The sequence below is a fragment of the Microchirus variegatus genome (genome assembly GCF_963457635.1).
Source record: "Microchirus variegatus genome assembly, chromosome: 21".
Lineage (NCBI taxonomy): Eukaryota > Metazoa > Chordata > Actinopteri > Pleuronectiformes > Soleidae > Microchirus > Microchirus variegatus.
The window spans coordinates 10,336,063-10,351,844 of record NC_139822.1 but is presented as its reverse complement, the minus strand read 5'-3'; the positions used below and the strand labels follow the sequence as shown (position 1 = coordinate 10,351,844).

At 43.1% G+C, this 15,782-nt stretch overlaps 1 protein-coding gene across 2 annotated transcripts in view; it reads left to right on the top strand.

Moving 5' to 3' along the window:
* The first annotated feature begins 12,580 nt into the window (after window positions 1–12,580).
* The window catches only part of rasal2 (RAS protein activator like 2), a 30,708-nt gene continuing 27,506 nt past the window's right edge, over window positions 12,581–15,782 (top strand). For both annotated transcript variants that reach the window (XM_083907653.1, XM_083907651.1), the window contains exon 1: window positions 12,581–13,107. In XM_083907653.1, coding sequence (XP_083763779.1) covers window positions 12,978–13,107 — 130 coding nt within the window. In that variant the 5' untranslated portion in view covers window positions 12,581–12,977. The remainder of the gene's footprint in view (window positions 13,108–15,782) is intronic.

Sequence of the window (15,782 nt, the reverse complement as noted above, 5' to 3'; positions counted from 1 at the left end):
GAGTCACAGAGTTGTTATTACGCACCGTACAGGAAGCATCTATTTAAGGCGAGTTATTATATTTCTTTTTTTTTTTTTTTTCAAAACTAGTTCTTTTTAGACCAGTAGTGACATATAAATAAAACTAAATGGTTTTTAATAATTTGGTACCTAAGAAATCTCAAATGGCACAGATGGTGCCAAACTGAGCCAAAAGTGAGAACGCCCAGACATCTCTTTACTAAAACATCTGTAATTTCACTCTGCTTCATTTCAGCAGCATCAGACTTTGCACAGCTCATGTCCACATGTTGTTACATGACCTCCATGTGTTTTTAAGCTCCTACTGCATATTTTAAAGGTGATATTTGCTTTGAAATGCAATATTTTTTTAGGCGAGAGAAAAAAATCCTTCAGTTATGCTGTGTTCCATGTACATTTACTCTGACACAGTGACATCTACAGTGAAACTTACACCTTTGGTGGAATCTCACAAGTGTTATCTGTAGTTTGATACCAAGATAATCCACATAGATCTTGTAACTGCAGAGATTTACTCTATTTAGTTTAGGCATGTCATTTTAGAGCAGGGACTCCAAAAAGAGGGTCAGGGAAGAAGAGGTTAAATATTTGAGTCCAACATTGTTTTTCTCATTGTCATATGAAAGAAACATGATGACAAACACTGAGGTGTAAGAGTGTGTGGCTCCCTCTAGTGGATGTAGTGTTTTTGTACAGAGTTGTGGTGTTTCCTGTCACTGTGGGCCTCACAGCACAGTAGTAAACAGCAGAGTCTGTCACTGCAGCAGAGGAGATGATCATTCTGATCAGGTTTTGTTCCACTTTAATCTTCAGTCCAGGTCTTGGATCAGATAATATGGTCTCTGTTCCTGAGTGAGAGATGAGGAACTCAAGTGGTTTTCCTGGATGTTGTCGATACCAGAAGAAATAATCACCAGCAGCAGCAGATTGGTGATATTTGTAGGACAGAGAGACAGACGTGTCTTCTGAAGTGAACTCTTCAGTCTTGACTGGAGTCAGTTCTTCACAGTTGATGCCTGAAGGAGAAAATAATGATGTCAAAGACAATTCACATTCAGATGTTATTGGAATGAGAACTTTTTGTGTCTTCTAATGTAACAAACCTGTTAGAGTGTTAAGAAGCAGCAGAGAAAATACAGAGTGATGCAGTGACAGCATGTTGAATAAAGGTCATGTTAATGGTTTGTTTCTTGAACTCTGCTGAATATGGAAGCTCCTCTCTCCTCTATAGTTCAGTAACAACTCAGCTCCTCCCTGAATCTCTGCGTCTCCTCTTAGATCTGTATTTTCTCTTCTCTCTGTTACACTTCCTCCTGCTTCACACTGACTGCAGCATTTTGTCTCTTTAACAAGGTTCTGGATCTCTTGCTTCCTTCTGGACTTTGGAGGTCTTGTTGGTTTCCAGTCTTTCTTCTTCCAAACCTTTCTGCTCTGTAGGAGTAGATCAGATCGCCCATTTTCTCCAGTTTCTTCTCCACTGTTCCTCTGATTCCATCAAGGATCTTGATCAGATCTTCATCAATTGTTGTCCACTCTTTCTTGCTGCTGGACTTTGGTCACTTTACCTGAGGTCTGTGGCCTTCAATGTTCTTCTCCAAAGCAGGTTGCAGGTGACTTGGTTCCAAGTTCTCTGATGTTGTGCTTGAATTGCTTTCAGCCACTGAGGTTCTGATGCTCGGTGGACTTTGGGTTAACCTCTTCTTCACTGATGTCCTCAGTACCGGGGGCAGCATCACATGCAGCGACAAAAGCATCATTAAACCATGTCTAACTTTAACAAACACAGACATGCTGCATACCCACAGAAAGGTCAGAAACTCAGCTGAAAGTTCATATAAACCATTCTTATGTTCACCAAACACAGTTAAAACACAGACGGATCAAACCAGCAGGAGTGGTAAAAACTGTTACAGCGCACTCATTGAAAATTGGCAGTGGAGCATCAGCGTGATTATGTAAACAAAAAAAACATGTGTCGACTGGACAGTGGAGAATCTACAGATTCCAACGGTACCATTTTTATCACTCTACGACCAAGATTCATGGATCCAGCTCCAAAATAAGAGCAAATCAACAACTGACTTTCAAGAAATACAAGCAGAAATGTTGTCTTACCTTTGCTGTTTATCAAAACAAGTTATTTCCACCAGAACAAAACCACTTCTAATGAAGAACTACACTTCCCAGCATGCTTTGGGAACAAATCCCGGTCTGATTGATCATTACAGAGCGACATTAGATCGTTCTGATTAGAGAAGGGCGAATGTCTGCACAAATGCGTCATATGCATTTATGTCCTTTTGACTCGCTAATGAAGTGATTCACACACATTTGGAGACCGGGGTCTGATTCTATTTGTTTAGAGGTTTAAAACGAGCTGTCAATCACCCTAATTGACCAAGGTAAGCCAGAGCTATGGCGCTGCGTAACTGAAGACTCTGCAGAGTCACAGAGTTGTTATTACGCACCGCACAGGGAGCATCAATTTCAGGCGAGTTATTATACTTTTTTTTTTTTTTTTCAAAACAAGTTCTTTTCAGATCTGTAGTGACATATTAATAAAATTAAATGGGTTTTTAATAATTTGGTACCTAAGAAATCTCAAATGGCACAGATGGTGCCAAACTGAGCCAAAAGTGATGTCGCCCAGACATCTCTTTACTAAAACCTCTGTAATTTCACTCTGCTTCATTTCAGCAGCATCAGACTTTGCACAGCTCATGTCCACATGTTGTTACATGACCTCCATGTGTTTTTAAGCTCCTACTGCATATTTTAAAGGTGATATTTGCTTTGAAATGCAATATTTTTTTAGGCGAGAGAAAAAAATCCTTCAGTTATGCTGTGTTCCATGTACATTTACTCTGACACAGTGACATCTACAGTGAAACTTACACCTCTGGTGGAATCTCACAAGTGTTATCTGTAGTTTGATACCAATATAATACACATAGAGCTTGTAACTGCAGAGATTTACTCTATTTAGTTTGGGCATGTCATTTAGAGCAGGGACTCCAAAAAGAGGGTCAGGGAAGAAGAGGTTAAATATTTGAGTCCAACATTGTTTTTCTCATTGTGAAACTCTAAAAAGCTCACAGTCAGATTCTCTGTCATATGAAAGAAACATGATGACAAACACTGAGGTGTAAGAGTTTGTGGTTCCCTCTAGTGGATGTAGTGTTTTTGTACAGAGTTGTGGTGTTTCCTGTCACTGTGGGCCTCACAGCACAGTAGTAAACAGCAGAGTCTGTCACTGCAGCAGAGGAGATGATCATTCTGATCAGGTTTTGTTCCACTTTAATCTTCAGTCCAGGTCTTGGATCAAATCCTACAGTTCCTGAAGCCGAGTGAGAGATGAGGAACTCTGGTGGTTTTCCTGGATGTTGTCGATACCAGAAGAAATAATCACCAGCAGCAGCAGATTGGTGATATTTGTAGGACAGAGAGACAGACGTGTCTTCTGAAGTGAACTCTTCAGTCTTGACTGGAGTCAGTTCTTCACAGTTGATGCCTGAAGGAGAAAATAATGATGTCAAAGACAATTCACATTCAGATGTTATTGGAATGAGAACTTTTTGTGTCTTCTAATGTAACAAACCTGTTAGAGTGTTAAGAAGCAGCAGAGAAAATACAGAGTGATGCAGTGACAGCATGTTGAATAAAGGTCATGTTAATGGTTTGTTTCTTGAACTCTGCTGAATATGGAAGCTCCTCTCTCCTCTATAGTTCAGTAACAACTCAGCTCCTCCCTGAATCTCTGCGTCTCCTCTTAGATCTGTATTTTCTCTTCTCTCTGTTACACTTCCTCCTGCTTCACACTGACTGCAGCATTTTGTTCAAGCTGAAGGTGGACCGTCTTTAGTCTGTTTGTGGAACCATTGTGTTTTTGGACCTTTTCTACACAAAACACAGTGTCATCAGCAAACAACTAAACATCACTGGAAACAAACACAAAGAAAGTGCATCAGAGCAAATGGATCATTTCCTGATTTTCAAAAATTCATTTAAAATATTCCTTAAGAGGTTTGCAAATTTTTTCAACAGATCCTTGTTCAGGGCGATACCGACTTTTATGATGCTAAATTTCAAGTCATTCCGAGATAAAACATTTTTTATTAGACTAAACTCAGCTCACTGTCAAAGTGCATCAGGGCAAATGGATAATTTCTCGAATTTCAAAAATTCATCAAAATTATTCCTTAAAAGATATGCAAATATTTTCAGCGGATCCTTGTTCAGGGCGATACATGCATCTGTTATTCCCTTAACTACAGCGTTAAAGCTTCTTCTACACAAAGATTAAGACCACAGAGTGAAAACGATGAAAGTGCGAGTCTGTATATACTCAGATCACCTGCACTTCATCGTGACTGAACTCCATCCTCGTCATAAAGATCATTATTTTTATGTAGAGAAATGATCCAGTCTGCTTTAGATATGAAATGACCGATTGGAGACGCAGGAGAGGGAGAAGAGAACAGGGGCGGTGCGCAGAAATAAAAGGGCCGTTTGTCTGCACCAGATGAGGCAGATGAGGGGGCACTACCACTTTTATATTTATGTTGCTTTATCTTACTTTTAAATTAGTAGCAAAGTATTAAAGTAAAACATTGTTGCATCGAGATGCATCGATAATCGGTTTAGAATCGAATCGTTGACCTCTGAATCGTAATCGAATCGAATCGTGATGTGACAAGAGATTCCAACCCCTAACTATTATGATGGTAAATTTCAAGTCATTCTGAGATACTTTTTGTTTTTGAGAAGAAAGTCAGAAAATATGACAATCCAATGTTATATTTCCAACCAGTTTATGGACACATTTATCACTTTGTATCTTCTGTTTTCAATACTTTGTGTAAATGGACACTGAGGTGTAAGAGTGTGTGGCTCCCTCTAGTGGATGTAGTGTTTTTGTACAAAGTTGTGGTGTTTCCTGTCACTGTGGGCCTCACAGCACAGTAGTAAACAGCAGAGTCAGAGAGCTGAAGCTTCTGGATCTTCAGAGGAACTGATCTTGTGCTTGAATTCAGAGTGGATGAAAATCTCTCCCTGAATTCTTCTGCTGTGGTTCCTTCACTCAGTGTAAAGCGGTTCAGGATGAATGTGGGACTGTTGTTTCCATGTTTGTACCAGAAGAGACTTGGATTTGTTGAAGAGCTGTTATAGAGACAGTCAAGTGTTACTGTCTCTCCTTCAGCAGCAGTCACTTCACTCTCCGCTTGCAGCACATTTTCTGTTTGTGCTCTGCCTTCTGTAAAACACCAACAAACAGAATCAGTGTGATGTTCAACAATCACTCAGTGTTGGATTATTATCAGAGAAACTCAGCTGTGTTCATACCAAGGAACAGAGAAAAAAAAAGCACTGAGACCAACAGAGACGTGGTCATATCTGCAGCGTTGACTTCCCTGTGAGCTACAAGAAGAAGTGAGGAAACAAGAGCGTCCATGTCATGTGACCAGAGACAACAGTCACAGTCTGTGTGTGGCTCCCTCTAGTGGATGTAGTGTTTTTGTACAGAGTTGTGGTGTTTCCTGTCACTGTGGGCCTCACAGCACAGTAGTAAACAGCAGAGTCTGTCACTGCAGCAGAGGAGATGATCATTCTGATCAGGTTTTGTTCCACTTTAATCTTCAGTCCAGGTCGTGGATCAGATGATATCATTCCTGATCCTAAGTGAGAGATGAGGAACTCTGGTGGTTTTCCTGGATGTTGTCGATACCAGAAGAAATAATCATTAGCAGCAGCAGATTGGTGATATTTGTAGGACAGAGAGACAGACGTGTCTTCTGAAGTGAACTCTTCAGTCTTGACTGGAGTCATATCTTCACAGTTGATGCCTGAAGGAGAAAATAATGATGTCAAAGACAATTCACATTCAGATGTTATTGGAATGAGAACTTTTTGTGTCTTCTAATGTAACAAACCTGTTAGAGTGTTAAGAAGCAGCAGAGAAAATACAGAGTGATGCAGTGACAGCATGTTGAATAAAGGTCATGTTAATGGTTTGTATCTTGAACTCTGCTGAATATGGAAGCTCCTCTCTCCTCTATAGTTCAGTAACAACTCAGCTCCTCCCTGAATCTCTGCGTCTCCTCTTAGATCTGTATTTTCTCTTCTCTCTGTTATACTTCCTCCTGCTTCACACTGACTGCAGCATTTTGTTCAAGCTGAAGGTGGACCGTCTTTAGTCTGTTTGTGGAACCATTGTGTTTTTGGACCTTTTCTACACAAAACACAGTGTCATCAGCAAACATCTAAACATCACTGGAAACAAACACAAAGAAAGTTCATCAGAGCAAATGGATCATTTCCTGAATTTCAAAAATTCATCAAAATGATTCCTTAAAAGATATGCAAATATTTTCAGCGGATCCTTGTTCAGGGCGATACACGCATCTGTTATTCCCTTAATTACAGCGTTAAAGCATCTTCTACACAAAGATTAAGACCACAGAGTGAAAACAATGAAAAGTGTGAGTCTGTATATACTCAGATCACCTGCACTTCATCGTGACTGAACTCCATCCTCGTCATAAAGATCATTATTTTAATGTAGAGAAATGATCCAGTCTGCTTTAGATATGAAATGACCGCTTGGAGACGCAGGAGAGGGAGAAGAGAACAGGGGCGGTGCGCAGAAATAAAAGGGCCGTTTGTCTGCACCAGATGAGGCAGATGAGGGGGCACTACCACTTTTATATTTATGTTGCTTTATCTTACTTTTAAATGAGTAGCAAAGTATTAAAGTAAAACATTGTTGCATCGAGATGCATCGATAATCGGTTTAGAATCGAATCGTTGACCTCTGAATCGTAATCGAATCGAATCGTGATGTGACAAGAGATTCCAACCCCTAACTATTATGATGGTGAATTTCAAGTCATTCTGAGATACTTTTGGTTTTTGAGAAGAAAGTCAGAAAATATGACAATCCAATGTTATATTTCCAACCAGTTTATGGACACATTTATCACTTTGTATCTTCTGTTTTTAATACTTTGTGTAAATGGACACTGAGGTGTAAGAGTGTGTGGCTCCCTCTAGTGGATGTAGTGTTTTTGTACAGAGTTGTGGTGTTTCCTGTCACTGTGGGCCTCACAGCACAGTAGTAAACAGCAGAGTCAGAGAGCTGAAGCTTCTGGATCTTCAGAGGAACTGATCTTGTGCTTGAATTCAGAGTGGATGAAAATCTCTCCCTGAATTCTTCTGCTGTGGTTCCTTCACTCAGTGTAAAGCGGTTCAGGATGAATGTGGGACTGTTGTTTCCATGTTTGTACCAGAAGAGATATGGACTTGTTGAAGAGCTGTTATAGAGACAGTCAAGTGTTACTGTCTCTCCTTCAGCAGCAGTCACTTCACTTTCCGCTTGCAGCACATTTTCTGTTTGTGCTCTGCCTTCTGTAAAACACCAACAAACAGAATCAGTGTGATGTTCAACAATCACTCAGTGTTGGATTATTATCAGAGAAACTCAGCTGTGTTCATACCAAGGAACAGAGAAGACAAAAGCACTGAGACCAACAGAGACGTGGTCATATCTGCAGCGTTGACTTCACTGTGAGCTACAAGAAGAAGTGAGGAAACAAGAGCGTCCATGTCATGTGACCAGAGACAACAGTCACAGTCTGTGTGTGGCTCCCTCTAGTGGATGTAGTGTTTTTGTACAGAGTTGTGGTGTTTCCTGTCACTGTGGGCCTCACAGCACAGTAGTAAACAGCAGAGTCTGTCACTGCAGCAGAGGAGATGATCATTCTGATCAGGTTTTGTTCCACTTTAATCTTCAGTCCAGGTCTTGGATCAGATATAATTGTTTCTGTTCCTAAGTGAGAGATGAGGAACTCTGGTGGTTTTCCTGGATGTTGTCGATACCAGAAGAAATAATCACTAGCAGCAGCAGATTGGTGATATTTGTAGGACAGAGAGACAGACGTGTCTTCTGAAGTGAACTCTTCAGTCTTGACTGGAGTCAGTTCTTCACAGTTGATGCCTGAAGGAGAAAATAATGATGTCAAAGACAATTCACATTCAGATGTTATTGGAATGAGAACTTTTTGTGTCTTCTAATGTAACAAACCTGTTAGAGTGTTAAGAAGCAGCAGAGAAAATACAGAGTGATGCAGTGACAGCATGTTGAATAAAGGTCATGTTAATGGTTTGTATCTTGAACTCTGCTGAATATGGAAGCTCCTCTCTCCTCTATAGTTCAGTAACAACTCAGCTCCTCCCTGAATCTCTGCGTCTCCTCTTAGATCTGTATTTTCTCTTCTCTCTGTTACACTTCCTCCTGCTTCACACTGACTGCAGCATTTTGTTCAAGCTGAAGGTGGACCGTCTTTAGTCTGTTTGTGGAATCATTGTGTTTTTGGACCTTTTCTACACAAAACACAGTGTCATCAGCAAACATCTAAACATCACTGGAAACAAACACAAAGAAAGTGCATCAGGGCAAATGGATCATTTCATGAATTTCAAAAATTCATTAAAATTATTCCTTAAGAGGTTTGCGAATATTTTCAACGGATCCTTGTACAGGGCTGTGCCGACTATCATGATACATCGTTCTTGTCAATAAAGATGTTATATTTAGGGATGCACCGATAATTCGGCGGTCAAAACACAGCGAGTTCACTGTGGAACAGCAACTATTAAACGCTGAAAAGTCTTTACGCTAAAGTGAAACTTGGCTGCGTGTGGCACAGATTATGTACTCTCCACGACATTCACTTCACACCAGAGAACATTCTCTCTCTTTGAGCAGTGAACTAAAGACATCAGCTCATCTGATGCATCTGTTATTCCCTTAATTACAGCGTTAAAGCGTCTTCTACACAAAGATTAAGACCACAGAGTGAAAACGATGAAAAGTGTGAGTCTGTATATACTCAGATCACCTGCACTTCATCGTGACTGAACTCCATCCTCGTCATAAAGATCATTATTTTTATGTAGAGAAATGATCCAGTCTGCTTTAGATATGAAGTCAACGCTTGGAGACGCAGGAGAGGGAGAAGAGAACAGGGGCGGTGCGCAGAAATAAAAGGGCCGTTTGTCTGCACCAGATGAGGCAGATGAGGGGGCTCTACCACTTTAATATTTATGTTGCTTTATCTTACTTTTAAATTAGTAGCAAAGTATTAAAGTAAAAAATTGTTGCATCGAGATGCATCGATAATCGGTTTAGAATCGAATCGTTGACCTCTGAATCGTAATCGAATCGAATCGTGATGTGACAAGAGATTCCAACCCCTAACTATTATGATGGTAAATTTCAAGTCATTCTGAGATACTTTTTGTTTTTGAGAAGAAAGTCAGAAAATATGACAATCCAATGTTATATTTCCAACCAGTTTATGGACACATTTATCACTTTGTATCTTCTGTTTTTAATACTTTGTGTAAATGTACACTGAGGTGTAAGAGTGTGTGGCTCCCTCTAGTGGATGTAGTGTTTTTGTACAGAGTTGTGGTGTTTCCTGTCACTGTGGGCCTCACAGCACAGTAGTAAACAGCAGAGTCAGAGAGTTGAAGCTTCTGGATCTTCAGAGGAACTGAGGTCTTGTTGACGACAGCATGGATCCTCTCCTCTCGTCGTCCTCCACCATCGTCTGCTGTTGTTGTGAAACGCTGCAGGAGAAACTTTGGGAAACCGTTGACTTCCTGTTTGTACCAGAACAGACTGGGACTGAGGTCACTGGTGTGAAATGTACAAGCCAGTGTTTGAGAGTGACCTTCAGCAGCAGTGACGTCTGCTTGTGGCTGCATCACTCTGTCCTGTGCTCTACACCCTGAAGAAGAAGAAGAAGAAGAAGAAGAAGAAGAAGAAGAGGATGAAGAGGATGAAGACGATGGATGAAGAGTCAGAGCAGATGTTACTCCATCAGAGAGGATTTGGACGCTCACTAACATCTCTCTCACCAAAGACCAGAGCAGCAACAATCATCCACAGACCGCGTCCCATCTCTGCTGCTGCTCAGTGTCGCCCTCTGCTGGAGAGGTTGTGAAGAAGGAGTCTCACGTGTGTCCTCTCCCTGAGACCATCAGACGTTTGTCTTCACCTGGTTCCTGTGATGAGGGAAGATCACAGACTTCCTGTCTCTGACTCCTCCTCCTCCTCAGGTTTTTCTTCTTCTGTGGTTTTTACGACGTACTGACACACAGCTCGGTGTGTTGTGAGCGCCCCCTGCTGCTGAGAACCAGCCTGAGATACAGAGACTCAGGAAAATCACGTCTGACCTTATCTTATCACATGGGTTACTCCAGAATCAGGTGTGCCAGACGAGAATCAGGTCTGCCTGGACCAGATCTGCTGGACCAGATCTGTCTGGACCAGGACCAGGGTCTTCCTGGACCAGGACCAGGTCTGCCGGACCAGAACCAGGTCTGCCTGGACCACGTCTGCCTGGACCAGATCTGCTGGACCAGAACCAGGTCTGCCTGGACCACGTCTGCCTGGACCACGTCTGCCTGGACCAGATCTGCTGGACCAGGACCAGGTCTGCCTGGACCAGGGCCAGGTCTGCCTGGACCAGAACTGTCTGGGCCAGGACCAGGGTCTTCCTGGACCAGAACCAGGTCTGCCTGGACCAGGGCCAGGTCTGCCTGGACCAGATCTGTCTGGACCAGGACCAGGGTCTTCCTTGACCAGAACCAGGTCTGCCTGGACGAGATCTGTCTGGACCAGGACCAGTGTCTTCCTGGACCAGGACCAGGTCTGCCTGGACCAGGTACTAATAATGTTCCCAGAATGAAAACTGTCTTCCTGAAGAACCTTTTTGGTTCAGATGAAAGATCTTTCATTTCTGCACTTTACTTTATTTTCACTCTCTGTTTCACTCTCTTTTATTGACCTCTTTTGAACTTTTATATTCTGTTGTGAGTTTTATACGTGAAATTGTCTCCGTCTGTGCTGCTGATCTGGACCAGGTCTGCCTGGACCAGAACTCCCTGGATGAAGAGGTCTTGTGTCTCTTTGGGACCCTCAGGTCTAAATAAAGGTTAACTAAATAAATGAATAACAAAAATAAAGAAACAAAGACTTGTGTCACTAACTTGTCTCAATGAGGTTTCCTGTTTAAACAGAGGTTCACTTTACAAATCATTCGTCCACAGTCACCACTAGGGGGCAGTGGTACGGCTCTGTTGTTGCTCAGAGCAGCAATCACTCATATAATCTGACAGATTAGATGCTGCTGATCTCAGTCTGTTCAGATCCACTTTGATCCTCTGTGTCCTGATGTTTACATGTTTTTCTGATGACTGTGTTTTTATGGAGATAATCGTGTTTGAAAGCGACGTCGATGTTCAACACGGAGACAAATGTTTCTGTGTGAGGACAACATGAAACTCTGGACCGGACTCAGACTGATGTGGACTCTGGTCTCAGTGGAACCACAGACCAAAGAACACAGGCAGAAATGGGATGCAGCCCTTAATCCAGACCAGAACCAGCTGAAGAACAAGCTAACACCCAGATTCAGTGTGTTCAGATGTCAACAGACGACCACGCGGTTTCCTAACAAGCTAATCTAGTGTGTGTGTGTGTGTGAACAGCGTAGCTACATGTCCACACCTGTAAGGACAGCACTGTGTGGACCACGAGACAAACACCTGAAAACATTTACTCGACTTAGTTTTCGAACATGTGACGAATAACGACAACAACAAAAATAAATAATGAAAATAAAATAAACTAATAAAAACATAAGAAGAATAACTTTTTTTTATTTTGGCCAAAAAATAAAACATACAAAATAAAGCAACTCAAATATCACAATTAACCACAAATGGAGCTGATGAAGCAGAACTACAGGGGGCGCTCCAACACAAACTGCCTCCTGGTGTAATGACTCTGTCAGACACTCACACACTGTTCATTTAAAGAAATATATTTAATAGAGATGTGAATCTTTGGTTTGGCTCACGATTCGATTCAAACGATTCTCGATTCAAAAATGTAAACAATGCAAAGTGTGTTAAAGCTAATGATGACATCAAAACAATAGAGTTTGTATATGATAATGTGATCATGTGATCACACAAAGGGAAAATTAAGACAAAAGTTAACATTTATTCATTCAAAACAAATAAAAACTTACTTCCTGTACAACAAAAATAACCTGCATAAATTAAAGCTTAGACGAGCTGCCTTTTTCTCCCAGAAGTTACTGCACACAAATGCTGTTTTGTGTGGTTTTTCAAAATAGAAATTAAATATTTAATATTAATATTATTTTTTCCTCCACCCCTAATATTTATCATCAATCAGTTATTATTGTTGTGCTATTTTAATGTTAATCTTAATTATTCTTTCATTTATTTTATTGTTGTTTTTTATTTTTATTTTATTTTATATTTTATTTTACCTTTCTTCAGTCTCATATGGAGAAAACAAAACCATTGATATTAAAAGTATTCTGATTATTGTCGTGCGCGGTCCCGAGTGCGCGCGCCCGCGTGAGAACACAGACGCGAGCGCGCCCGGCTCGTGCCCGCGGCCCTGTGGACTGAGCGGTCACTGAAGAACCAGCAGCAGCCGGACACACGCGCACAGCAGCAGCCGGACACACGCGCAGCCACCGCCGCGGCAGTCCGCTCACTTCCCGCGGCTCTCACGGCTCTCCACGGCGGCTCCGGGGGTGGATGTGTCCGGGCACAGAGAGCACAGGGGGGGGGACTCTGCCCGTCCCGTCGACGCCGGTTTGTTGGAAGTTTAAAGTCCGCTAAGCTAACACCTGAGAACGGGGACAGGAGCCGGGCTGCCGGACCGCTGCTAACGGCTAAACGAAGAGCGGCGACTCCGCGCTGCCATGGCGGATTAAAACTGCGACTTTCGCCGCTTTTTAAACACTTTAACTGCTTCCTCTCGACCCCACCGACTCTCCCGGAGAGTTCCCTCCGAACACTACAACTTTCTCCCCCCACCACCACCGTCACCACCGTCCCGTCGGGACATGGAGACGGACTCGGTGTCAGGCGACGTGGAGTCACTGCGCGGCGGCGGACTGAGCCTCCTGGACCCGCTGGTGGAGCGGGTCCTCGGGGACTGCGTGTCCCAGCAACAGGGCTGGCTCCGGGTCTACGGTGAGAACACACACACACACACACACACACACACAGAAAACACGGGACAGAGTCAGCACCGAGCAGCCGCACTGTTTGACTAAAGGTGCCCGGAAACTATAGGGAGAGTCCGGGGGAAGCAGGTAGAGAGCTGCGGGCCGAGACTGAGGTCATGGCGGACACCGGGTGACTGGAGACCGGCGTTACTGCTGGAGCTCAGGGGGGGGGGCTCTCTCCTCTTCTTCTTCTTCTACGGTCAGGTCCTCACTGAGGTCAGAGGTCACCACCCCCACCCGCGTGTGCACCCTTTAAGTCCCATTCACTAAAAATAGACACACACACACACTCACACACACACACACACACACATGTCCTCAAAGACACAGTAGAAGTTGAATCACTTTTTTTAGGAGTTCTCGAGGTTGAGGGTTCAAAGACACTGAACCTCATGTTGCAGAGTGTGTGAATGGATGAATGGATGAACAGTGTCGTGTAAAGCAGCTCTACATAAATACAGACCATAATAGTAACTCTTCTTCTTCTTCTGATTGTATTTGTTCATCTGGAGGAGCAAAGATTTAGAGTTAGAGGAACATATTTAATCAAATCTATGTCACATGATCTGTGTTTATCTTCACTGTTAAACAGACTTTATAAACCACTCACTCTCCCACACCAAAGTCACTCACTCTCCCACACCAAAGTCCATAGAGAAAACCAGTGATTTTAGCTCACAGGGACACAGGAGCTGCTGGTCCTCTGCTGCCTCGTGTGGTCACTTTGTGTCACTGAGTTAAGTCTAAGGTAAATACTAATACTGAATTCACTAAAATCAGTCATTGTAAGTTAGTGATGGAGGCAGCAGAGGATCAACAACTCCTGTGAACTCCTGTGTGCTGTGATGTTAAAATCACTGGTTTACTCTATGGACTTTGGTGTGGGAGAGTGAGTGACTTTGGTGTGGCAGAGTGAGTGACTTTGGTGTGAGAGTGAGTGACTTTGGTGTGAGAGAGTGAGTGACTTTGGTGTGGGAGAGTGAGTGACTTTGGTGTGGGAGAGTGAGTGACTTTGGTGTGAGGAGAGTGAGTGACTTTGGTGTGAGAGAGTGAGTGACTTTGGTGTGAGAGTGAGTGACTTTGGTGTGGGAGAGTGAGTGACTTTGGTGTGATAGAGTGAGTGACTTTGGTGTGAGAGAGTGAGTGGTTTAAAAACTTCACTTTAACACAAGGAAAACACATTTAAGTCACTTTATAAAAGTCAGTTTAAGTCTACAAGAACACGTTCACGTCTTTATCTCACTGTTAGACAGAATTTTCCTTGTGTTAAACTGAGGTTTGTAAACCAAATCACTGGTTTTCTCTATGGACTTTGGTGTGGGAGAGTGAGTGGTTTACAAACTTCAGTCTCTCTAACACTGAGATAAAGACGTAAAAACATGTTCTGAACTTAAACTGACCTAGATTTTGTTCACCAAGTCGTTTGTTTAAGTGGCTAAAATCTACTTTGTCTCTGCTGGCGGCCATGCTTGAGTGTCAGGCTGGTTCTCAGCAGCAGGGGGCGCTCACAGCACAGTCAGCACTGACAGGGCCATCGTCCCTTTAACTGTCGCTTTATTAAAAAGTGGTGTTTGTCCGTGTGAACACAGCACTGATGTCTGTGGAAACTGTGTTTTGTGTTTTTGCACCTCAGGGCCACCGTAGGTAACGGGATTGTGTAGACGCACGAACGCACACACACACACACACCGTTTGTGTTGATGACATCACCCGGCAGGACTCGCTGCCATCCACAACACACACACACACACACACACACAGTGCCGTGCTGCCTTCAGGGCCACCTCATAGAGTAAAAATAAACCCGTGTTGTGCAGGAAGTTCACTTCCATTCACTGGTGTCAGGGAGGCGGAGCCAAGGTCAGAGTGTGTGTGTGGGTGTGTGTGGGTGTGTGTGGGTGTGTGTGGGGGGGGGGTGATGCTGCGTTTACCAGCAGACAGAGGGTGGTGACATCATCAGAGTGACATCATCAGAGTGACACCAGCCCAAATATGAGGCATTCACACAGCATGTTTGTAATTTGATGGCGTTTTATTTTGAAAATCTGTTTATCAGACGCAGTCACAGCTGACGAGACTGATTTTAAAATCATAAAATCTACGTCAGCTTAAGTCTACGACGTCTTCAGAACACATTCACGTCTTTAATTCACTGTTAAACAGACTTTAACAACAGGTAACTTAAGTTTATAAACCACTCACTCTCCCACACCAAAGTCACTCACTCTCCCGCACCAAAGTCACTCACTCTCCCGCACCAAAGTCACTCACTCTCCGTCACTCACTCTCTCACACCAAAGTCACTCACTCTCTCACACCAAAGTCACTCACTTTCCCACACCAAAGTCACTCACTCTCTCACACCAAAGTCACTCACTCTCTCACACCAAAGTCACTCACTCTCCCACACCAAAGTCACTCACTCTCCCGCACCAAAGTCACTCACTCTCCAACACCAAAGTCACACTCTCCCACACCAAAGTCACTCGATCTCTCACACCAAAGTCACTCACTCTCCCGCACCAAAGTCACTCACTCTCCGTCACTCACTCTCTCACACCAAAGTCACTCACTCTCCCACACCAAAGTCACTCACTCTCCCACACCAAAGTCACTCACTCTCCCACACCAAAGTCACTC